Source organism: Leptonychotes weddellii, chromosome 8 (assembly GCF_054177405.1).
Source record: "Leptonychotes weddellii isolate Sample4059 chromosome 8, ASM5417740v2, whole genome shotgun sequence".
NCBI lineage: Eukaryota > Metazoa > Chordata > Mammalia > Carnivora > Phocidae > Leptonychotes > Leptonychotes weddellii.
In genome coordinates, this window is record NC_138376.1 from 130,492,043 (window position 1) to 130,518,586 (window position 26,544).

Below are 26,544 nucleotides of genomic sequence, written 5' to 3' on the forward strand. Positions count from 1 at the left end.
CACCGAGAGACGCGGGACGTCCTCACGACCAGGCAGTGACCACCAGGAAGCACAGGAGACGGCAGCCTGGACCCTGCCAAGTCCTCCCTGCACCAGGGCCTATTCTGAAATTCCCTTTTTCTAGAGCCTTTTCCCTTCCTAAGCCCTGTGAATAAATAAAGGCACTTCTTTGGAAGGTTAAAAATAATAATAAAATAAGTACATTGTTCCCTAAGATATCAAAAAGGAAGACTCCCAGTTAAATACTTTGATCTGGTATTTTACTCATTAGTGTTGTTACCTGGTGATTCACAGAAAATGCAGCATGCAGCAATTCCTACATGAGAGGCAATTTGTGCAACGATTGATAAATGAATAAAGAAATAAACTAACGTGTGACTGGGGTTAAAAATAATCATGCCTCACCAAAATTAATGCATGAGGGTCTTTCATAGTGTACACATTATTCTCATTAAAACAGATTTTTATCCTCCTGTGCGACAACATTAACCAGTTTCCACAAGAATGAGTCTAGGGTCTCATGACTGAAGACCAACCGACACACCGCAACGGCACTTACATGTCTGTCCTCCGCGCCAGAAGCCACGTAGCGTCCACAAGGGCTGAAAGCAGTCCCACGTGGGTATCCGTGGTTTGGATGTCCTTCAAAACAGCACTCGCATCTATAGGAAAGGAAGAAACATCAGGAGAAAAAAATGATTTTTTATTTTTAACACAAATTAGGGCAAAGACACTGACTTGTAGCCTGTCTTCCCAACAATGAGCAAACCAGCACTGAGATAGCATGCTCACGTGTGAGTAATTAAAGGCAAGCAGGTCATTCTGAAGATCTTTAAAAATATAGAACAAACGTTTTCAAATGATAAATTATTTGGATCAGTGATTCAAAGACTTCTGGGAGGTGCAACACTCTAACAAGGCTGGTGCCTCAACCAACTTGCTACAAAGTGTTACATACAACCTGTTTATTGATGCTGGTTTTCCCCAGAAAATCTCCTATTTGGGGATGGCCAGAGCTGCCCAAGGAGAGCCTTCGCAAGCGCTGACCAGCACATGGCTGGGCTCCAGGGGGTCCACGATGCCAAACAGAGCCCCACCTGGAGAGGGCTCAGGGAACACGCCCTCACACATCAGAGGGGCTTTTGTATTCACTTAGCGATTACAGAGGAGAGCAGAGACACTGTTCATCCCGCCCTTGCCGTCTGTAAGTGTGCGTACGCACAAATATTGATGATACTTTTTTATCTACGTTATATATTCAGTGATTATTCCCCATAACAGAATTATCTTTTTTAGAGAACAGGAACATACACATATATGCATTTGCATCACTGTAGTTTATGAGCATCTCATTACCTCCCTGTGCATATCTGACCCTCAGGGGTCACAAGGCACAAGCCTAGCAAAGACCAGCACCCTTTACGTTAGCACTCCAAATTGGTGTGACCTGTTCTGTGTATAAATCATACTCTTCTTAGATGGCTCAGCATGAGTAGGTTCACCACAACCTTGTTGTATTTGGAAAAAAGAGATCAAACTGAGTGTACAGACACTAAGGCCACGTGCCTCAGGAGCTGTTAACAGAAGCATGTCTCGTGCGCCCCCTGCAGGCCAGGGCGGGCCTTACCTCAGGGTTCGCAAGTCCCACAGCTTTCTGGCATCCCCAGTGGCTGTGGTGGCGAAAAGGTTATAAAGCTGGTGCTGTTGGGTCGTGAATGCTGGTCCCTAGAATTGTAAGGGGAGGAAACAAGATGTGTTCTTTAAAGGCTGAATTAATAAACATTATACTGACGCTATCTAACAACAGTGAATCTAAAGTAAGAAACTGACACGAGGTTTTTTTCTTATTTATAACAATTTCAGAATTGGCCTCCAAAAACTTCCTTATGAATAATTACTAATGGTACATTTTGACCTTAGGAAGTGTATGTTTTCTATATATGAAATGCCACCAAGAATTATAAAAGTACAATAAAAGATCAAAAGACTACAATATGAATATACCAGAATTTATTTTTAAATATAGATCATAATCCAGCTTCAATAAATTATCTGAAAGATGCCCTGAATGGGGCATTTGAAGTTTGAGGTCAATTATTAATCTGCCAGTTATCAAACCCTAAGGCCTCCGTGCAGGCCCTGGCTGGGGTCCCTCTGAGGACCTGCCTCTGATCTGATCATCACCTCCCCTCATGCTGCAGTCAGAAGGCCGCAGCGACTTAAAATATCTCCTGGAAGGAGCTGAACTGCACTCCACCTACAGAACCATTTTTGGACCCAAACATTACATAATTATGGTTCATGACAATGTCCATCTTCCTTCCATGCCAAGAATATCCAAATTATTAAGAAAAATATACTGAAGTACATCTGAAAGTACGTACCCTCACAGTGTGCACATACCTCGAGGCTGTTCTTCAGTTACAAATAGGAAATGAAGGTGTACATAGACTCAATAGCAAACTAACAGAGAGAGTCTTAACTCTGTGCCAACAGCATTCTGAACACTGAACATTTCATCCTCTTAACAAACTTATGAGATGTAAACTATTTTATACCCATTTCAGGTGAGAAACACGACACAGAGGAATCCACTCATAGCCACCGAGCTACCAATTCAACATAGCTTAGCAGTCCACAAACGAGCACAAGGTCAAGACACCTTGATAACTCATACCATCCAAACAATTCAACAGACATAAAACAAACATCCAGAGATCATCCACTAAACACTGAGCACTTTGCAAGGCACTGAGTCTAGGAATGAGACACAGATCGAGTTTAACAGAAAGGCAGAGTTACAATACCTTACAAAATTGCTAGTTTCTTGAAGTTAACCAGTAAAAAACCAAAAGCATTCACAGGGATAAAAAGAGAATTAAAACCTTTTTTCAATCAATCCAATTGAGGCTAAGGAAGAAGAAATGAAGACGCAAAGAAAATCCATGATAAATAGAAAATACAGAAGTTTTTTTTTTTAATGTAGAAGAGAATGCACAAAATAAGATCAAATGTGTGAGTAAGCATACCAGTTGTAAACAGACTAAACTCAACAAGTTAAAAAAAAGAAGAGATTCTTAGTTGGATTTCAAGAAAAACACTAAAAACATCATTTTTAGGGGCATCTGGGTGGCTCAGTCAGTTGAGCGTCTGCCCTTCAGCTCGGGTCATGGTCCCAGGGTCCTGAGACTGAGCCCCACATCAGGCTCCCTGCTCAGAAGGGAGTCTGCCTCTCCCTCTCCCACTGCTCCTCCCCTCACTCATGCTCCCTTTCTCTCTCTTCTCTCAAATAAATAAATTTTTTTTTAAAAAATCACTTTTAAAGGCTGAATGTGAAGGGTGGGAGAAAAATAGCATATACTAAATAAAAGAAGGCAAGATTGATTGCAAAAGTACTAGAAAAAATAGATACAAGGCAAATAAGACCTCATTAAAAATAGTTTATAGATATTATAAAAGGAACACTGCAATGAAAACGTAAGAAGTCTGACTTAAATATGCCCAATTACACAGCCTGTAATTATACGGAGCAAAAATTAATAGAATTATAAGAAGAAATTGACAAGATTACAATCACAGGGAGAGGTATTAATACATTTCTCTAATTAAAAAAAAACAATCGAGAGTACAAAAAATTAGGAAACCTGAATAATTTGAATACAATTAATAAGGTTGGGTCAATAGACATCTATGCAAACATGTACCCAGTGGTGGGTGAGAACATATTCTTTTCACGCACACATATATGATACTCATAAAAATCAACCACACAGCCAAGTTTCTCAATAGATACAAAAATCGCAACAGGTAGAAGAGAATCAGTGCCATATAGATCACGTGCTCCAAACACAATGCCATAAAATCAGAAATCAGTAACAGAAAGTTTACCAAAAACAAGCTCATACATGTAGAAGCCTAAAAGCACACATCTAAATAAAGTCTAGGTTAAAAAAAGTCCTAATGGGAATTAGAAAATGTTTACTACTGAATAATAAAAATAGCACCTGCTCCAAGCGGTACAGGGCAACTAAAGTGGTACTCAGAGGGAAATTCATAGGCTTCACTGCAAAGGCATTGCAGTGGCTTCACTGCAAAGGCTTCACATTGCAAAGGCATAAAGATGGGTTAAATTCATTCCTACAATGTGAATAAAAATCAGGTAGCACAGAGATATGAACAGTTTGCTGCCATCACACAGTCCAGAACGTATTTTGATGCGTACTTGGGAGTCACACCAAATTCAGTTGTGGTAATCAAAGAAGAATGAGACAGAAACATACAGAGCAAAATTGTGTCTGTCCCCACAAGCATTTCATCTCTTTAAAAAAAAAAAAAATACAAGATCTAAAGATAATAAAGTAATATATCTTAAGGCAATCATATGGATTTCACTGACCATTACTGCTGAAAACCTGAAGTTTTCTGTGTGATGAAATGTTTTCATTAGAAAACTATTTAAACCATTACATATTTAATTTTTCAATTCAAATTAGCTATATAGCATTGTGTATTTACATCATAAAAATGCATATATCTTATTCAGGCGTAGAAAAAAGTAATAGTCAAGTTTTTATTATATATACAGAAAAAACAATAGCTATGATTTTTAAAGAGATCAGTAAATCATAAAAGATTTATGTATTTTCATTGTAAAAATAAACCACTTAATGATATAACACAATTTAAAAATAGGAAAATATGGCACTCAATTTTTGATGTACTCTTGTGAATGTGATAAAATTAGACAGTCTGCTTCTCCAACAACGATCGCGGGGCAATCCCCGGAAGAGGTGGTTTTCAGACTGTGCGTGGGATGCTTGCAAAAAGAGCATTACTGGTGTGTGACTTCGGAATGATCTATTTTATGTTTTACTGGAAATAGGGCATTCGGGCCAGTTAGGATTTGTATTACATGAGCGTTCCTGGGTAGCAGCTCCCATATGACTGCGGTTGGTCAGAACACTTTGATGTATGTTGTGAACTGAACAAAAATTTAAGAGAAGTTTAGAAAAACAAGCTATTAGAACACAGTGTAAGCGTCTGGAACCTTACACTCCTTCCCTTCCCTCCCACCATATGCCATTCAGAAGTGTATTTTCAGGAAGTAAAACCAGTTATTTTCCCAGTAAAAAACCTCAGGACTATTTTTCCTAATACAACACCTCTCATCCAAGAGCACCCCACAATGATCCCCAAAATATCACAGTCATCCCTGGAAGGCCACATCAATTTGAGGTAGATCGGGCTACTGTTTGGTCATTACCTACGCTGCTACTTAATGGAGAAGAAACTTTAAGCAGTTTCCCAAGCAAATGCACGAAAACCCGTAACGACGAGAGGCTTTGTGAGAGGGACCTACGGGGTGGCCACCGTGTCGCCCGAGGAGGGAAGGCCGTCCCGTCACCACAGCGGCCTTGCGCCGGCTGCTGACAACGCTGTCCACACTGTGTGTCTGGGGAGAAGCTGCCCAGGAATCCGTTCGGGCCCCCAAAACGCAGGGACCCCCACATCCTTCAGGAGGGGGACACCTCCTCCAGCCTGACACGGCGCCCGAAAACAGGCTACGTCACAAGCCCCTGCCCACGCGCACCAGCACTGCGGGGGCCCCAAGCCTCTCCCGCATCAGCCCGAGCCGGGTCCCCGGGTCCGGGCAGGCACTGCGCGGACCGAGCGCCGGCTGCGGCCCGGCCCGGGAAGCCACCTGCCGCTGAAGGAGCAGCCGTGCACCCGGGCAGCGGCTGTGGGCGCAGCGCCCGCCGTGGGGCCGGGATCCACGCAAGCTGAGCTGCTGCTCGGGAGCACACCCCCCTCCCTCGCCAGCCCGTCCCTCCACCGGGGGACTCACAAAGCGCCACACGTTTGCAGAGCACCAGCGCCCTCCCCGGGGGTGGCCTTCCAGCCCGAACCGCGGGGCGCACTCTCGCTACGTCCATGTCTGGGCCCCTCCCGCACGCACACCCACGCAGGCATCCGCGCCGGCCCTCACCTTCCCGCTCAGCCTTCACGACGGCTGCCCTGTACCTGGACTAAAGCCCGGTTGGCGCGGAGACGACAACCCGCACCTGGGGCTTCACCACATGGGCCTGAACGCTGCTCTCCCAAGGCACCCCTGGCTCCCTCCCGTACCCCACGGACCTGCGGCCCGCCTCACCTGCTCAGAGAGGCTCCCCCAGAGGAGCCTGGGCACAGGGTATGTGATGCTGCGTGAACCCACTTCTTTCCGCACAAGGGTACCAGTTCACTCCTGCACACACGTACCCCAGGGCTCACAACGGCACCAGGCGCAGACTCGCTGACAGATACATTTAGATGAATTCGTCGCTAGGTTAATTAATGCATATGCATATACACACATGCATGCACACATGGATAAACACATGCTCACACACCCACACATACATGTGTGTGCACGCGTGTGTGCCTGCATGTCCTCATCTGGTCCAGGCCACAAGAGTGGTGAGGACAAACGGGCAGGCACCGGGATGCTCCGGCTCAGCCATCCCCCAAGAGCTCGCCGTGGTGAAGTGTTGCAGGCGTGGAGTGACAGGATCCCAATTCTGCTCATTAGGCTCGTTATCAGGATGTGGGGAAGCCCCAAGCCTGGACACAGAGAGGCAGCACGGAGGCCCCCAGACCACAGCGCCCCACTGGGGTTTGGACCGGGAGCTCTGTGGCCAGACGCACAATCACTGCTGACGCAGCTCAGGGAACTGGCGCTGCGTGTCTCGGCTCCCACATCCATGCATCAGGGCTCTCTGGGGACGGAGTTCATGCACGCTCAGCACATCATGTCCGGCACGTGGGAGCACACCTGTAAGAGTGTGACGGCAAACACTGGGGGATGCCTCCTCCTGTCCTGGGGAGTGCCCCCCAGGAGCTAAACGTCGCCAGAGCTCAATGCATCCCACAGAAGCCATCTATGGCACCAGAAAAGGGCCTGGGCCCAGCAACCCAGGTTCCCGCACAAGCCTAGCCTGAGACCTAAGTCCACAGAGGGATGAGACAGGAGAGCCCCAAGGGCCTGCAGGCCAAGTCTGATTCTATCCCAAGAGTTACTGGGAACCTCGGGGGATTTCAAGGAAGACACTGAGATGGTCACTTGTATTTAGCAGTGGGAGTGTGACGGGTTGAGGAAGACCCTTGTGGAGATAGCAGATTGGGGTGGCGGCAAGGGCAGAAGGACGGACGGACAGACTGCACAGGGGGTGCTGACCAGGCAGTGCTGGGCACACTCGTGGTGTTCATGCCGTGGGTTTACATATGCGAGTCAGGCTGTGAGGACACACGGGGCACGGGAACCACCTGGCTCTTAGCCCAAACTCACTAACTGCTTGGGCTAAGGCAACCTGTCTGTTTTATGTATCTTCACAACCCTCCTAAAATCAAGTTCTGTCTGATAATATGTGACAAGGTAGAGTCCCCGTCAAATGCAGCCTTCTCCAGTCTTCCCAGGACACAATGACTGTCCTCATGACCGCAGCCACACTCTCATCTCATGTGACAGCACTCGCCACAGTCAGCTCTGCATAAATATGACCCACGTCCACACCTACCACCTTCTGTGTTACAGTTTCTTTGAAAGCAATTTCTTACTTCAGCTTCTGATCTTCTACTGCAAGTAGCAAATCCTTGAGCATTTATCCTTAACACTCACAGGAACAAAGGGATTGTGTGAAATTAGGTGCATCAGAGAAGAGAGACTTTTTAAGGCAACGCCCACCAACTTTCATAAATTTATATTTAAAGAAATAGGAAGAATGGTTGTCATTTAATGAACTGAGAATATGTTAAGAGATTTACCTGCATTATCTTATTTAATCTCTGCAACAGAGAAAAGTAAGGAATGCAAAAGGTTTAAAAGTCTTCTACCATGAAATGGGAACAGAGGGCTGGAAATAGAAAATCCCAAGATGTCAGACAAAACAGCATCACATCGTTTTTCAAAATGAAATGACTTCTTTTGAAAATATGAGAAAATTGTTTAGTTCAAAAGAATTATCTTTACCATTATTTTAAAACGAGGGTTTTGTTTTTTGTATGTAAAAAGCATTTAAAACTCCAAAACTGTATTTTGTATTTCCAATTTAACCAGCTGAAACAATTTAAAACAAATATGGAACCAAATGGAAAAAATAAATATCAGACTGAGATTTTCAGATTTTCATACCAAGTTTCATCTAGATGAAGTTTTCATGGCTCTGTGATAAATCCGAGAAAGAAATAAAGAACAGAACAAATAAAAGAAAAAGAAAATAGGGATTTATAATGGAAATGTTGACAAACCACTTTCCATACACAAAAAATGATGATGGTGATGATGATGATGATGGTGGGGATGATAGTGTTGGTGATGGTGGTGACGGTGGGGGTGGAGCCTGCTTAGGATTCTCTCTCCCTCTGCCCCTCCCTCCCTCTAAAAAAACCCCAGAAAACAAAGAACAGTGATTCCCTTGAAATCATAATGCAGATTTCAGAAGACATTATAAAGTCATTCCAAATATATCAAAGTAGTTGCAGCCTTAAAAACAGAAGTTTTGTTCACAATGTCTTAGATGCCTTTTGGGTTGCAAAGTGTCTTTTAAACTAAACTATGAGACAATGAATTCGTCAAAACAGCACCTCCTCTAATCTCGAGTCTGTAACCCTCAGCTGTGGGTAGTTTTAAAGTACTACTCCAACAAAACAGAGTAGGTACTTCTTAAAAAGAAAAACTATTGATTTCTGAAGGCTGCTTCACATTCCAGGAGGATCTACATGACTCACTCAATCCTTTAGTGTCTGAAACACCCAAACCCTCCATCAAGTTTTAAGTGTGAATGCATTACTAGTAAAGTTGAAAAATAGGCCCATGAAACAATCAAAGACCAAAGCACAAAAATTAACATTCCATATGATATTAAACTATCTTCTAAGGTCAAACATCAAGGCTTAGAAAACTGATAACTAAAAATTAGCATTGAATTTGGTAGCACTGGTACAAACTTGCATCAGGCATTTGTATGAGTCAAATGCTTAGACATACAATTTTACAAATGATATGTGCTGTCGACAGCTCACTCACTTTATTCTGGCAGATTTGGTGGACAGGCCGTGAATGGGCTTCTACGATTGTGGCTGCGCTGCGACCTGCATTGAGGTCAAAAACTTCCAGAGTCCTGTTCCGGCCGGCTGTGAGCACAAGATCTGCATGACTCAGTTAGGGAACTCCTCTCAACGATCCATCACCGGGAATGAGCAGCCCCGCGTATTCTGTTAGGACTTTTGGGATGCACCGGAAGACACACAGGATGACTGTGGCTACGACGCCTGAAGCTCCACAGAAGCTGTGCTCACAGCCCCGCTTCCCCCTCTGGTCCTGGGCATCTGGCAGGAGCTGCTGGGCCGTGGACAAGGGCAGACCCAGGTGCTACACACCCCCAGGCGGGAGGCCCAGAGGTCTAACTTCAGGGACATGAGGTTCGAGGTGTCCAGGAAATGCCCCAATCAAGAGATGGAACGGCAGCTGAATCTACGGGTACTGAGCTCAGAAGACAGGTCTGAAGGTAAAACTAGGCAATGCAACCATAAACGTGGACAGTGCTGCCCAGAGCCGGCCGCACGAGAGCACACAACTCCCAGCATGGCATTCCACTGGCTGAGCATCGCTAACTTCTACACGTGGGACAAGAGCGGCCGTTGATGAACTTAGGGTTCATGTGACCACCAGAACTATCCAGCCTCCCAAGTTCAGCCCAGAACACTGTCATCAACAGAATGGAAATAAAAATAATAGGGCAGAAAGATTACCAGATTTGATAATAAACCCAGTGCTAACACTGAAATATGCAGAAACCGCCACTCAAGGCCAGAATACTCAGAAGGACACATTCCTGCGAAGTGTTGTGTTGTGTGTTAGCCAAGGGTCTAGCATAAAAATATCACATTTCTAATTACACTAGAACCTCTAATACCTTATATCAGTCCTTCTGAATTTCAACTATAAAACTCTCCAGAAGAACATAACTTAGACCTCTGAATAACTTAAAATTTTATAAGATGAATTCCTAAAGATCAGGGCTTTTCTTCTAAATAAATCAAAATCGATGCTTTTAATTAAAAGGGATGATGCTAGCCAAAGAAAGTCAAAAAATAAACTTCAAGACTCAATTTCATCTTCAGCATTATGGCTGTAACTTCCGCCATCCTCCACAGAGCTGGGGCAAACTTCCATTAATGGAAGGATACCACCCACCATAGGTGTAGCAGTTCATTTTTAAAAAGTACTAAATTACTACATATCATACAATAAACTACAGACCAGAAATACTGGGTTAGATGCTCTGTTGCATCCACGTCTAGTTTTCCGCTGAAGCTCTTTTCACTACTGAGATGAAATTACTACACATATAATTATGCAGAAGATGTGAGCTCCCTGGGCCCTCGGCAGACGCTCTTGCTGGGAGGGTGACGCTCAGGATGTGAAAACCAAGAGCAGAGGCAAGGATACAGGAATAGAAGTCGTTTACAGCTGATAAACTGGTAATCTCTGTCATACCAGTCGTGGGAAGCCTGAAGACACATTTGCACCTACTCTTCTGTTTATATCTGAAAGAAAAATAAAGATAATTGATCTTTGTTTCTCTCCCACAATAAAGCATTCTACCATTAAAAAGCTGAATATGAAGAAAGTTTTCATATTACTGAATAATTATATTTTATAACATCGAAGGAATAAGTCAGCTACCTTAATTTTCCTTTAGGAAACTCTAAATTTTCCTTTAAGAAAACTTCATGAAAAGGAGGTGGGGTGGGAGGGATGGGGTGGCTGGGTGATAGACACTGGGGAGGGTATGTGCTATGGTGAGCGCTGTGAATTGTGCAAGACTGCTGAATCACAGACCTGTATCTCTAAGACAAATAGTACATTATATGTTAAAAAAAAAAAAAAAGAAGAAGATAGTAGGAGAGGAAGAATGAAGGGGGGGAAATTGGAGGGGGAAACGAACCATGAGAGACGATGGACTCTGAAAAACAAACTGAGGGTTCTAGAGGGGAGGGGGGGTGGGAGGATGGGTTAGCCTGGTGGTGGGTACTGAGGAGGGCACGTTCTGCATGGAGCACTGGGTGTTATGCACAAACAATGAATCATGGAACACTACATCTAAAACTAATGATGTAATGTATGGTGATTAACATAACATAATAAAAAAAATTTTTTTTAAAAAAGAAAGAAAACTTCATGAAAAAATATCATATAAATCCCCAAATAATTCATTCTTGTCTATGAGAAAGCAAATTTTTCTCCTAATTCTAAAATAATTATGTATACTTAAGAAGACTTCCAACCGGTTATAAATTATCTATATTTCCATTAACACAAATGCTGTTAATATTTTCTAAAGGGTAACACAAGCAGTCAGTATTGGTTTAATAAACATACGACCTCAAGAATCCCTAACAATAATTTTATAAAGGAAAGGAACCCGCTAGCAATCTTACAATGTGATCCTGGCCCAGGGAGGCCCAGGGGAGATCTCTGGGGGTGGCCCAGGGGGGCAGGAGCAGGTGCGGGATGGGGCAAAGTGCCGGGAGGGCTCCGTGTCTTGAGCCTGCTGGGCGCTGAGAGGGAGGATGAGCAGGCCATCAGCCTGTACCTTCCACAGGAGAGTGAGTGCTGCATGGGGGCCTGGGGCCATATATGCAGGGGAGGCACAGAGATGGGCATCCAGAGGCGTGACTCAGCAGGTCCTGGGGCAACGGCGATGTGGGGGTCACCCACACAGACTCGAGGGACAGATGGAGCTGAGTCGCAGGAGAGGTTTGAAGGGAAGCTCAGTGACAACGCAAAGATCCCACAAATTATTCCTGCTGAAAAACTGCACGGATCATACAGTAGGTGGTTCATGGAGCAGAAAGCAGCCACTTCATGGGGAGAGCCGCGGAGAGGCTCTGCGGACACCACAGACCAGGAGAGGCACGTCAGAAAGATCACGCAAGCCAAGGGAGAACATGCACAGCTGAAATCACAGGGCATGGCGGTGAGGTGGGAACGGGGGAAGGGACAGTCCCCGTTTAAGGCACAGGTATTCATGTGACATAGTGGGCCACATGCCCATTTCAGCTCAGAGGGAGGGGATGGGCAGGGGAGAAGGGCCAAGGCAAGCGCTGATGGGGCCGGCAGGAGCCCTGCCCGAGGGACAGACAGCTTTGCTGAGGGGCGCTCATGCCTGCGGCCTGTGTGAGGTTTGGCGTCCCATCCTCTGAAGCCTTTCCAGTTTCCAAGAGTCCCCACCCCCAGCTGATGGGGGCGTTTAAGTGGGGAAGGCAGCCGTAGCCCAAGCAAGCAGCAGGCCTGGGGAAGGGCCTTTCTCCAACAACCTCCATGGGGCATCTCCCCAGACAGAAGGAGGTGAGGACGCCCGGGTTGCGCATGACCACCCACTGGAGGGTCAGACCGCTCGCAAAGGGCCATGTTAAGCACGTGCGAGGCCAGCCTGGAAGGAATCCAGTGTGAAGGCCATCTCCACGCCCCAGCTTTGGCTGCTGGACCGGAAGTAGTCTGCAAACACAGTACTTCTTTCCAAGGAACTGCATTATCAAAAATGTGAAGACATTAAAAACACCAGGCTTGCAACAACCAGTAACCATTCAGTTCCTAATACCTGGCCCCAAACTCACACCAGTGGAAAGCAGGCTAGTAAGACGCAGCAGGCACATGATGCCACACCACAGCCTCAGGAGACGGGCCAGGAGGCTGCAGGGGTAATGCCACAGGGAGCCCTGGGCACTCTGCTGTCTGCTCGGCCACGGCGCCCGCGTCCTGCTCAGGAGTAGCTGGGACCCCATGGATACATCACACCTGAGCCAAATCCATCCTGGCCTCAGCACATGTTTCTTGGCCAAGCGGCTGACCTAAGAGTAAGCCAATCTTCTGGCTGAGATCCGGGGGCACCTGCCATGCGTGTTCCTCCTTCACACTTAAAAAGCTACCCAATAAGGCTACTAAGCTGAAAACTTGCCCACAGGTCTCCCGATGGGCACAAGGGACCGGGGATGAAACAGAACCCACAGTGATTCGCAAGACAGACCCTGCGCTCAGACTCCAGAAACACGAGCCCACTCAAACTCACGTGCCCCACAGTAAGAGCACAGATGCGCTGATGTGGGGGTGACGCAACGTGTCTGATGGGTGAGGGAAGTCTCGCAGCAATCTGCCCAGTTTATAAATAAACTCTGACAATCCCTGCCTGCACGTTCCTAAGGCAGGTCCCAGCCCCAAGGGCCTGGGATGCTCCCAGGGGCCCGCCGCCTGCCAGCTTCAGCACAGTCTCCCCCTTCATGTTGCTGTAAGAATATGGATGTGACGCCTGGAGCCAGAGCTGCTACCTGGAAATCAAGTGAAAAGCAGCAGGACAGCACGGCACACAGTCCTCAAGCCTGTGAGCCTCCTCCCTCCAGATGGCTCAGCTCCAGGCTGACATGAAACACCACCATCAGGTACTTAGTTATAGGAAGGAAGACGGCACGGCATCCCCTGCAGAGAGGACGCAAGGACAGACAGCCTCCAGAGAAAGACAAAACCCACCCTCACTGTGTGTACGACACACAGCTCACTGCCGGCACAGAGCAGACGAGTCTGAAATCACCCCGCACGGTCCCACGTCCACACGTGCACAAGGAAATCCAGCACAGCACTGGTTAGAGCATGGGGCGCGTCGGAAGAAGCCGGGTCTCCGGCAACAACAGGATGGGTGAGGATGCTATGGCATCTACCCGTTGTATAGAATTTCATAACAGCTGCTGCGAACAGTCTGAAGTCACACTCACAGGCACGGCTAAACCTCAGAAACAGAATCCTGATTATTATGAAAGGTGTGTTGCATTAGCAAATATAAACCATGGATGGGAAGCAAACACACCAATCTCAACACGAGGAAAGTTACAACAGCCAAGACTGGAAGCAGCCAGGTGTCCACGGACGGACGAACGGATAAAGAAGATGAGGTGTATATATATACGGTGGAATACTGATCGGCCATCAGAGCGGATGAGACCTCGCCATGTGCAACAAGGATGGGCCTGGAGGGTATTATGCTAAGTGAAATAAGTCAGAGAAAAACAGATACCCTATGACCTCACTTATATATGGAACCTAAAAAACAAAAGAATAACAACAACAAAACAGAAACAGATTCATACATACAGAGAATAAACTGGTGGCTGGCAGGAGGGAGGGGCAGGGGGGCAGTGGGGGGATGGGCAGAATAGGGGAAGGGGATTATGACATATGGGTCATGGGGATGGGAGTGCAGCACAGGGAATACAGTGAACAGTACTGGGTACTCTGGAAGGTGACAGATGGTAGCTACACTTACCATGGTAAGGAAAAAAAAAAGCAGAGGAAAGAGGGGGTGGGAACTGGCCCAGGAAGGCAGGCCACTAATTACCCCCATAATGTTTTATTTCTTCAAAAAATTTGAAAGCAAAACAAATGTTAATATTTGCACAGGGAGATGTGAACAGGTGTTCCGTCTGTATATTTAGCACGTGCGTGTGTGTATGAAACATTTCCTGTTTTAACTTCACTATAAACACAGTAGGATCGTCCCACATAGTATCAATCAGATGCGTTGCTGAACCACGGTAAGAGTTCCACGTTCCGAAGCCCTGGGGCCTCTCGTCACACCAAGGCCCCCGCGTGCGGCACTGCAGACGAGCTCTGAGGAGGGAGAAGCCTGTCCCTCGGCTCTCACCAGCAGCTTGCGGTGAGGTGATTCAATTTTGCACAACATGTGTAAATGAAAACCCTCTATTTACATACGACCCAGTAGGAAACACGGCTCCCCCCGACCATGGAGGGAAAGGAACCGAAGAGCAGGCTACGCACCTTTGGATCTCATCCTTGCAAGTGTCGACGTGGTATTTGAGGAGCTGGAGTTCGGGGCCCGAAGACGACAATATAAAAGTGTCTATGTAATAAAACTGTGCGGACCAAACGGGCTTGGAAAACACATCTTTGCCCTGGAATGTAAATCAGTAATCATGGCCAACGTAACAGAGGCAGACAAGACACACACGGAGACTCTTTCCTATCAACACACACGTCCACTCTAAACGTGGACACACATCCTTAGAACCGGTTCCCCATTTTGTTTCTTCTTCCCGACTACTTCTGAAAGATGTCACATGATTAAAATGTTTCTGTAATGAGTATTTTGAATCCCAGCCATTTAAAAACTTTAAAATAAAATAAAATTGATACTTGGCAGTGAGCATATTAAGTAGTGAGGGTTTTATTAAAGATAAATATTAACCATGGAACACAGTTCTGAGGCGTCAGCGACATGTGGGAGACGACAGTGTCAACAACCCTAAAGCAGACCCGTCCCCTTGAAGCTGCTCCCAAACGCCTTGTCCCAGAGTCCCCGGGCTGAGGACTTCCCTTCCTGGTAGTCTTCCTTTTTTTTTTTTCTTAAGATTTTATTTATTTATTTGACAGAGAAAGAGACACAGTGAGAGAGGGAACACAAGCAGGGGGAGTGGGAGAGGGAGAAGCAGGCTCCCTGCCGAGCAGGGAGCCCGATGCGGGGCTCGATCCCAGGACCCTGGGACCATGACCTGAGCCCAACGCAGTTGCTTAACCAACTGAGCCACCCAGGCGCCCCCTGGCTAGTCTTCCTAGGACCCAACCCCCTTTCACAGTAACACCCGCAGGCGGTAAATGCTAACCACAGCTTGGACAATCTGACCCGCGGGGGCGCGGCCCTGTTGCCACCTCCCTCTCCCGCCTCAGCTGCGACGTCATCACCACCGCCCTCCGGTCTCTCCCGTTGTCTCCAAACGGTCTCCCCTAAGCGCGTGGAAACGCTCACAGGTAAGGGTGTGTGCGTGCGAGTGCACACGTGTCCGTGTGTGTGCACGACTGTCACACGTGTGAGTGCGCGCACGCGTACGAAGACGCTGACGCACTGACCGCCGTGGGTGCGCGTAGCAGCTGCGGTTCACCCGTTTCCCACGCTCCCGGTGAGGGTACAAGCCCGGGCCCCACGAAGGCCCGCCTCCGTGACTGCCGGCCCGGGGGCCGCAGGGCCAGGCACTGAAACCCCGTAGCCGGGGCCGGCGTGGCCCCTCACCGCGCGCAACGCCAGTTCCGCCCCACGGAGGGACCTCAGCCGCGGCGTCCCGTCCCGGGAGGCAGACGACAGCCCCCGGCCGTCGTGGCTCCAGCACACGGCGCGCGCTGCCGGTCGTGACCTAACGGAACACACAAACACCGGAGCCCCTGGGACTTCCAGCCCGCAGGACGCGGCCGCTCCGGGAGCAAAGCGCCGGGCCAGAGGATGCCTTTCAGGCTCAGTACGGTTTGCGAAGGAGGTGCTTCCAAAACGTGTGTTCAGAACACGCAGCTCAAAATTATGTGTGCGTCTGTGCTTGGAAAGAACACGAACTGTAGAAACACAAAATGTAGCATTGTAAGAGGTAGGGGGGCGCCTGGGGGGCTCAGTCGTTAAGCGTCTGCCTTCGGCTCGGGTCATGATCCCAGGATCCTGGGATCGAGCCCCGCATCGGGCTCCCTGCTTCTCCCTCTCCCTCTCCCCCTGCTTGTGTTCCTGCTCTCGCTATCTCTCTCTCTGTCAAATAAATAAAATTAAAAATAAATAAATAAATGTGTAGACTTGGGGCGCCTGGGGGGCTCAGTCGTTAAGCGTCTGCCTTCGGCTCGGGTCATGATCCCGGGGTCCTGGGATGGAGCCCCGCATCGGGCTCCCTGCTCGGCGGGAGGCCTGCGTCTCCCTCTCCTCCCCACTTGTGCTCTCTCTCTCACTATCTCTGTCTCTCTCAAATAAATTTAAAAAATAAATAAATAAGAGGTAGGAAGTCTGTGGGCTTCACCACGACGCGTCTTCCAGAGCCGTTGCTCTCTCAACACTGAGGGAAAGCAGAAGGATCTGCTGCGCGCGGCCACATACAGTCCAACTACCGTTAGGGCCGCCGGAGTCCGCGCGCCGCCAGCGACAGGCTGCGTGAACGCGGCCCACGGGGCCCGCAGCACACGGGATTGTGCAGGAAGGAGATGAGGAGTGACGTTCAGGCCCATCACCGGGTCGAGGACACACCGCTCACCTGCTTCTCTCTTCCTATCGAAACACCCAAAGAGAAGCTCCACCGTGCCAACCGCAGTCTGTCCTTGGGGCGACCTCTGTTGCCAGCACCACTGGCCCTGACTCGGCAGGCAGCGAACCCGCGCCTTCTGATGTGACCCCTCCGCAATCTCGCAGTCAGGAGGTCGGCTCACTGACTCAGCGGGGCGGGCCCCGTGATCCGCTGCTGCACCCTCTCCTATTCAGGGGCGCGTGCACTGCTGTGGGCCGGGGCCTGACCGGCCAGGCGCGGGTTGGACTCCCAGCGCGGTCCATCACCTACCGCAGTCGCACACCAGGTCAACGGGACAGCCCGTCCTTGCGCGCGGGTTGCCCGTCCCCCGCCTGCCTCAGCTCCACGCAGCGCAGAGAACAGACGCACGCCCCTGCGGGAGCTGGACGCTCCACCACTGCGCCAGGCCGCCGGCCAGCCCTGCCCCTTCTCACCGGGCGCCGGCTGTCTCCCACGCAGGCTGACCTCTGCATCCTGCCTCCATCAGAGGTCCAGGAGGCCACTTCAAAGGGTCCTGCCCCTGCTGCCACCAGCCGCGCTGGGAAGCAGAGGAGCCCAAGGACAGGCAGAGCCAGGCCGCTGGGGAAATGAAAACCGTGGGCTTTCTGGAGTGGAGAGGGACAGAGAGGGCAGGCTGGGGTGCGAGCGCCCCCCGCACGGCACAGCTGGGGAGTCTGGACCGCGCTGTACCACACGGGGCACAGGGATGGGCCCAGGGACCCCAGCGGCACAGCAAAGCCGCCTTTCCCTGCGGGCCCCGCGTCTGGCCCGGATGGTGGAGAGGGGACCCGCAGACGCGGCAGCGCATCCGGGAACGTGCCAGCCTCCGGCTCAAGCACTCTGTGACCGAACGTGCACGGAAGCCAGTGCCCCCGTGAGGACATTCTTGCTGAGGCTGGACCACCGCAGAGGAGACAGTGAGGGGCTGACCCGCCAGAGAACCAACAGGGAAGCGGTGGAGACGGCAGGAGAGATTTATAGAGTAGGCACCGCAACCCAGGACAACCAGAGCCGGATTTCCCAGGAAACAGCTCTGCTGCCCTCTGGTGTAGGTTTCTGGGAGTTTTACCAGAAGGACGGAGGCCCCAGCGCCAGGCTGCAGGCCTGCACGCACCATCGCTGCTTTGCTGAGAAGCAGCAAGGCCGGGGACACCAGGGATGGCACCTGTGACGCTTCACTGCAGGTCAGTGGGTCTGAGAACCCGCGACCACCCACTCCGTCCCAGGTGCTCTGGGCCGGCCGCAGGCCCAGGGTGAGGGCGTGACAGGTAGGCGGCTCTGCCTGTTCTGGCCTGGCACCTGCAGATGCACCTGTATTCCCAGCTCAGTGGCTCCCTTCCTCGACATCGCATAGGGGAGCTCAGACCGCCACCGCCTCACCCGGCAGTGACGAGGCCAACAAGCCACGAGTCAGAGGGACACGCGCAGTGAAGTCACCACTATTTAGCTGGGTGTAATTCTTCCCAATTAAGTGGTGATCCACTGCAGTGGGGACACCCTCCTCTGTCCTGCCAGCCCTCCCTGCTAACCAGTATTCTGAGCCTGGGCGCCCAGACAAGGTCAGCTGAGTTACCAAAGAAGGCCGAAGTGCTCTTATAGCAGAAACCCTGAACGGGCACCCCTCTGCTGAGCCCCAAGCATCACCGGGGCATCGATGAGCCCACCCAGTGCAGCAGCTGGTAGGGCAGGGACAGACCTCTCTGACTCCGAATGAGAACACTATGCGACCTTCTCCTCCGAGCTCCAGCCTGCACACAAGCAGCAGTGACCGCAAGGCCTGGCGCGGGGACCCCAGTTCCAGCCGGCTTGTGTGCCTAGCAGGGACCTCAGCTGGGCTCCTCCTTCCTCCTCTCAGCTCGGCTCCATGCTGCACACACTGCCTTCTCACTGAACCACACTGACGGCCTCGCACCTTGGATGGCAGGTTCCCCTGCAGCGTGCACACTGCGGGGATAAACCTCAGGAACAGAACGAACAGGACACAAGACACATCTGAGTCCTCTCCTTCCCTGGGGCCAGGGCCTGGCCTGAGGTGTGTGACCCCCGACGCCACAGAGAAGGAACGCAGGATGGCAAGAGTGTGGCCGAGATCAAGCAGACTGAGAACTTAACACCAGGAAGCAAGATGTTCTGAGCTCAAGTCCACCCTTTTTTCAGAATTGGTTTTTAAGCAACTCCATAATATTTAATAAAATCTTAACTAAATTTAATCTTGTGAAGGGGCTGGCCCCAGAATTCCACTCTTACACCCCTCAGCCCTGGGCACATCCTCCTGCAATGTGCTCAGATCCGTCCACCCGTGTCCTCAAGCATCTGCTCTGTGCCCAGCATGCGCTGAGGGACGGAAGCAGGGTCCCCACGATGCTTGTGCTGGACAAGGTGTGATGGGCGGCGTTCCACATTCGAAAGCACAAACATGAAGCCCTTATTGAATTCAGTGCAGTTGTGACCACTGGCTTTCAAGCTGGGATGCACAGCTGGCTGTGCTCTCCTGGGACCCAGTCCTGAGTTCTCTAGGAGGGGATTCTAACTTAGCATCTAATTTTAACCACAACAAAATACCCAGATTATACTGGCCTCTTTTGTCCTAGATTGTGATGAATATTAAAGCGCCCATTTTCCTGCCTTTTGTGTCAAGTGTGGAGAAAGCAATCGTATTTTCAAAGTTGAACCGTATGACTAGTAACCCAGCAGTACAAGGCGGAATGGTGTCCTAGAGCAGGTGGGGTGGGTAAGAATGACACTTTTCCCTAAAACACAAACAGGGCACTTTTTTAAAAGGCAAGTTTGAACATCTCCTGCATTATCTGAATTCAGCCACAAGTCCTATTCCTGCAATAAAACAGAGAAACATCCACATCCAATGTAATTGCCATTTCTATCAATTGTTGAGTGATAGAAAGACACCCAGGCGGAATCCCGGGCACATGCAAGGTGCCTTAACAGGAGCCTTCAGAACAACAGTTTGAAGCCAGGAGGAGCCACGGAGCGTAGGGGATGATGTGGCTCTGGGCCAGGAAGCCACCCTCCAGAAGGCCCCCCAATGCTGTCAGGAGGCCCGTTGTAGACTCTGGAGGTACCCGAGTCTGGAGGAACACTGTGGAGCATGCTCCTGCCCCCCTCCACCCACCATGTCTGTGCCTCACCCCCTCCGCCAGGTGCCCCCTCCTCTACTTCACAGAAACACTTGGACTGGTAGCATTTCTGGGGATTTTTTTGTGTTTTTGTTGTTGCTAAAATATCTGCGAAGTGTGAGCCTTGCAGTGAGAGGCTCCAGGAGCCTGACCGAGAGTGGGGGTAGCTCAGAATCTGTCAGGAAGCTACAACAGCAAGACTTCCAACACCTCTGCCCTCACCTCAAATCTACTCACCCGAGAAACATCCTCACCTCGTTACGTTTATAAAAATGTCTGTGTACAAACCCTCCTAATTTTCCAAACGCGCTTTAGTCATGTCTGTAAGATCTGACTTTGCCCCCCCCCAGCAACTTCGTAGAAGCTTAGTTCCCTGACCATGGGGCACTGCGACAGAACCCCTGCAGCCTGGCCTTCCTGGTTACACCCCTTCTGCCCAGTTTAGTGGGGCCAATCTGGTTTGCTAAACCTCCATGCAAGCCTTAGTTCTACTCCAGTCTGATCTTAAAGAGAAGAGCAATTGATACCCAGGACCGAAAGGAGACCCATCCATAAATGTATAGTAACTAAAATTAACACATATCATACCTGAAAAAACAGCAGGTGTCCCAATGAGATCAGCACGGAAGACCAGCGAGTGGTTGGCTAAGCCACAGGCGAGCCACCATCCATCCCCTGCTTAAACACGGTAAGAGATATCCCTGTAAGATCACAGCTCACAGGAGTCACACTTGCAACAGGTAAATATAGAATCTGTAGTTAACTTGACGTTCGTTTTGTCAGGTTGTGAGGGAACCTAAAACAGCACTTGCTCAATGGCTAACCACCACACTTTGAGGGTCCACCAGGTGGCATCCCCCAGGATGTCCTTTAGAGAGGACCTGGGAGTTAGGAGCCACAGGGCTAGTCAGAGTCAGCATGGGGTTCTGAACCCAGAGAACCCTAAACCCCAGGGCACCCTGCCTCCCATCAACAGATTTTAAGACACATAGTATTCAGCTACACAAGAATATTTAAACCTATCCCTAACACAGGGCAGAACTAAGTTACAGACACCCCCCCAAGATTTTCCAACTCGCGGAGCTCCTACTTTATTTCTAATCATATCATACAATCACATGATCATAAATAAGCAAGACCATCTCACACCACAAAGGTACTTTACTGATGATACTATGTATCTTATTTCCCAAAATCACTCAAACATGCTTTGGCTAAACTTACATGAAAAACGAAGGGAACTTCGCATAGTTGGAAGTAATGAAACCTGCAGGAATGCCCTCAAAATGCTGAGGGGTGGCCTTCTAGCCACCGGACTGAGGGCAAACACATCTTCTCACCTCTAGGTATGTCTAGAAACCAGAAACAACGTGTGCTTCTGAACAAAGAGCTCAGATCGCAGAGCCACCTGGACGGGAGCTGCTCCCCACTTCCTGCAAACTCACTTAGGAAAAATGCTGAAGGCCCAGAAAAGAGTCTGGCAGAGGCATTTCAATGCGCTTGAGAGAACATGGCCATCACCAGCCCAAGACGCACTGGGCCTGCAGGAGAGGCTCCATCTGAGGAGGGACGGTGACCACAGAGGACACTGAGGTAATCCGCCCTGAGTAGTCTCCTCCACCGTCTGCGAACCAGCCCCCCACCCCCTCGCGGCTCCCTCCAACACTACAGAGGAGAGGGTCACACACACACAGCACAGATCTGGCCGAGCCTCCAATTCCAAATCCAGGAGCTCCCGTCTACAGCAGTGGCCGGCGCGAGCGGGAATGCCCTAATGCCAGTACACTCAAGGGCAATGTGAGCTTTGATTTTAATCCAGACTCAAACAATGCCAGAAAACTTCACGCAACCAAGATTTTTAAAGCTCTATTTACGATGGAACAGTGGCAGTTGAGGGACCCTTGGAAACACAGCGAAGGGCGGCCTCCGGCATGGCGTACCTGAGTACTGGACGCAGCTCGCAGCGGCCGGCCCGTGCGCGAGGACATGCTGCTTGTGGACTTTGGTTGGCGGAGAACTCTCCAAAGGGTATTCCTTACTGGAAGGAACATCAGAAAGATGAAAATCGAGAGAGTTCAAAGTGAGATGAGAAATAAAACAACGGACTAGAAATGGTGGATTCTCCCCTATTTACATGTGCAATTTCATTCTATCCAACTTAAATACATATAAATACACACAGAGCCATGAATAACTCTGTAAAATGCACTTCTGCTCCATTTTCAGTACAAACTGTCAAGGATTGCTCATGTTCACCATACACTGAAGTGACTCTGTGAGGACTTGGCGAGAGAAGACATCCTGCACTTCCCGGTTTCGCACTCTCTGTGGGCGGCCATCATACTAAGTTCTCTAGTAATCTATAGATGGCTTATATCTGCCGTGAGAATAACCACATCCCCAGGCTGTGAGCCAGACCATGGCGGCTTGCGGGAAAGGACCGATGGCCGGGACCCGCGCAGGGGCAGGCTGGGTGGAGTGGGTCCTCCCACTGAAGGCATCCATCTCTTGAGGCAAAATCTCCTCAGTGTTCACGTTCAGCATCTGGTTTGGCAGCCTCTGAGCGGCAGCAAGGCCACAGGCCTCCTCCCTGGTGCCCATGTGGCCCCCACAGCCCTCCCACCTCAGCGGAACCACCTGTCACGCAGCGTTGCTGCACGCTTCGGGGAATGTGGAAAGGCGCCAGGCACACAGCAAGGGCAGAAAAAGAAAGTAGCTGTGAAGACAGGCTGTTGTAAAAGCTGGAAGTTACTGGTGACAAGTTACACATTTATTCACACCTTTAGAGGCCGTACAAGCTGGAAAGACTGGCCTTGCGAGCCTGCCCCAGGCAGCACCATCTGTCCAGAGTGAAATCTGGTAGGTGTTTGGAGGAGCCTTTCCCTGAGGAACACTGGCCTGTGTCTGGGACGTTGTTTGGGGTCCTCCTCTCACTGAAACCCCTCAACAGAATGCCCCCCAGGCCAGAAACCCATCAAAGACCACCGGCTCTGTCTGGAGAGCTGGGTTCCTGTAGGAAAAAGTCACCAAGAAGATCAGAGTTGAGCATGGCTCTTGGTGCTGCATTCCGTCCCCAACCACTGGTCTGAGGATCACAGGGTCTGAGGGCCCCTGCTGGGGTCACGACCCTGCCATCCATGACCCGCTGACACAGGAGCAGCAGAGAAGGGCAGGAAGAGCATCAGGACATAGGAGAAACGTCACAAGACTGGGTAAAACCAGCATTCTCTGTGCTGTGGACGAGAGCAAGTGACATTTCAACACCACAGCCTGGAATCTCTGTCCAGATGAGGTCATCTCCAAGTGTGGGACGGGGAGGGTCCTGGAGGGCCCCCCCCACACCTTCCCGTCCAGGAACACGGGGCCTGGGGACCGGCAGGACTGGCCACGGTCCCGCACACCGTGTCCTGCGCAGCACCCACGGGACAAAAAGCACGTCCAAGTCCATGCGCTCAGCTCGGGCGTGCAGCCCTGGGACTGCTCACATTCTTCTGTCCAGTTATTACCCAACAAACTTATCAAGAATGATCCATCATCGACCACAACACTTTCTAAAACAGAATTTTAACAAAAATTAATATTCCTAAGTTGTTAAGGTGGTAAAGATAGCAACCTGCCTGAAAAAGGGTTAATAAGGAAGAACTGAATGTGACCAAAAGGGCATGTATATACAAGTGATTGAAGCACATGTGCCCATACGTACACGCAGACTCACAAGCTCGCACACCCGTTTGGAACAAATTCACTTAGAGTATTCAAAGGGTCTCTCCAAATTACACATTTACTTCGGGCAAACTAGTAACGTACCACCTGTGACGGGCCCTACGTGGTAAAGAGCGGTCACCGCTGCTCCTGGTGTTGGTCTTTGGTGAGAACAGAGTCACGCTGTGGAAAGCAAACACATTACCCTCAAAGACTACAGTTCCAAGCTTCTTAAGAGACCTGTATTTGCAGCAAAATATACATATATATTTAAATATATTAATGCTTCAGTGCCCCATGCTGGAAATACACTGAACATTCAATTACTTCAACTGTAACAACTTCCCTCCCACTTACACATCTGCAGTGGCATTCTTGGGACAGTGTCTCTTTTTTTTTTTTAAAGATTTTATTTATTTATTTGAGAGAGAGAGAATGAGAGACAGAGAGCATGAGAGGGAGGAGGGTCAGAGGGATAAGCAGACTCCCTGCCGAGCAGGGAGCCCGATGCGGGACTCCATCCCGGGACTCCAGGATCATGACCTGAGCTGAAGGCAGTCGCTTAACCAACTGAGCCACCCAGGCGCCCCAGTGTCTCCTTTTGGAGAATGACAGCATAGGATCACAACAGAAATTGAACTGCATTTACAGACGTTATTTGTGAACCTACTCAGAAATAGAAGTGAAATCACTCGGAAGTAATGCTGAATCCTCCCTTTAATAAAATCAAATTATCGAATATTGGCAGTAGCTGAACAGTCACCTGGTGCTGGCCTGTTTTTCAGATGAAGAAACAAGACCCCAGAGATTCTGGGACACAGAGTTACGAGCCCCAGGGATGCATGCTGGACAGCCACACTCCCACCCCACACCTGCATCCAAGCCTCTCGGAGCAAGCAGCACACTCTGCATCAGGCCACGCCCAGAGCCATCAGGACAAGGGGCAGGAGAGGGTGGCCCGGCCGTGTGCCACGGCCAGGGGCCCTGCATTTGCCGCAGGATCCACAAGACCCCTGGGTGCTGAGGAGGGGCTGGGGCCCAGATGAAGGAGGATGGGAGAAGAGGGCTCAGGTGTACTGAACCCTCTACCTCCATGTCCCAACATGAGCAACCTATGAGCCCATTTACTCACTGTGATGTGGACGCATACCCAGACGACCTCACTTTGCCGTGGAAAACCAGGGGCTGGTCCTTAATGGTGCTCCACATGGCTGCATAAAATGAGTGTCAAAAGTAGCAAATACTGAACATGACAAGAACAAAGTTCCTTGAAAACAGAAAAGTTCACACAAATGGAATGAGGTTATTACCTACAAACTTAAGAGGTCTCATACCTGATGCCAAACCAACCACTACCAGCAAAGAAGGTCACATCAAGGGCATTAAAAGCATAAGAAAACAACAAGACAACGTTTTTCTCATTCCTCAAATGATCCTGAATTGCAGTATGTTCAATGCCACATATTTCAAATACTCTGGATGAAGATGTCAGCTCAAGGTGTAAAAAAACAGGCCCCACACAAAGCCCAGTCTGTCTGAAATTCTGTCCACGGGATGCTAAAGACCAGCTATCAGGAACAATTTGCTCCATAAATCTGTGACAAATACATCTTTTCTACAAACAAGAATAGCAATGATCTTAACTCAAATTCCTCGTTTATACTTTTTTATCATAAGATAGAGTAATAAGAAAGATAAACCACTAAAACATAATTATATCAGCGCCTTTTAATGGCAATAAAACTTATTATCCTATTTTTAACCTAAGTCTTCCACAATACTGCAGACTGATAAAAACTCTGACATTGCATGAACTTACCACAAATATTTATAAATCTCAAAAATTCTCTCAGATGAAATAAAATTCTGCCAGAATTATTTATATTTACATGCACTTAATACATGGTATCCAATAGAATATTCTGTACAATAGTATAAAATACCTTTAGAAAAATGGATGATTGTATAATATTGAGTTATTTTTAAAATAGTTCTTTTTTTTTTTTAAACAAAGAAATTTAGTTCAGTTTCTGACACCATTTCAAACCTGTAACCTGGACCATATTCCCATCAAAAACCATGTGAAACTAATGAGCAAATCACTAAAATGACATGTATGTGACCAGGAACTGGGGACGCATCCCGGCTTACACAAGGCAGATCCCCCCTGGGGGGGGGGGGGGAGGCAGGCTCCTCAGGGGAGACCTGGAAATAAAACTGTACCCAGAGAGGACCCAGAAAACCTCTCTCCACCTCAATGTCAAGTGAAGGAGAAAAAAAATCTCCAAGAAAAATAAAGCCAACAGTACAGTATTTTCAGGATCAGGTAATAAGGTTGCAGGTGCATTAGTGTACTTGATTTTCAGAGGGTCTTGAAATTACTAGAATAAAGTTCATGAATATGTAAATGCATATTCTTTAAATAAATGCCCTAAGCATTAAAGTAAAGCAATTCTTCATCACAGATATTTCTTATTTCTATATGCTTTTTGCAAGTAGAGGGATGTAAATTTTTAGATTATAGGATAGCTATAAATCAGTCATTTTCAGTAATTTTCCATACAAATGTTTTTTT

At 48.9% G+C, this 26,544-nt stretch overlaps 1 protein-coding gene across 1 annotated transcript in view; it reads right to left on the reverse strand.

The window, feature by feature from the left end:
* WDR27 (WD repeat domain 27) overlaps positions 1–26,544 on the reverse strand; it is a 79,877-nt gene that overhangs the window by 40,640 nt on the left and 12,693 nt on the right. Inside the window, 11 exon segments of the mRNA XM_081829390.1 lie at positions 560–662; positions 1,628–1,725; positions 9,062–9,183; positions 10,487–10,584; positions 14,867–15,000; positions 16,113–16,225; positions 16,228–16,233; positions 20,856–20,942; positions 22,208–22,305; positions 24,075–24,152; positions 25,102–25,180. Of these exon segments, the coding sequence (XP_081685516.1) occupies positions 560–662; positions 1,628–1,725; positions 9,062–9,183; positions 10,487–10,584; positions 14,867–15,000; positions 16,113–16,225; positions 16,228–16,233; positions 20,856–20,942; positions 22,208–22,305; positions 24,075–24,152; positions 25,102–25,180 (1,016 nt within the window).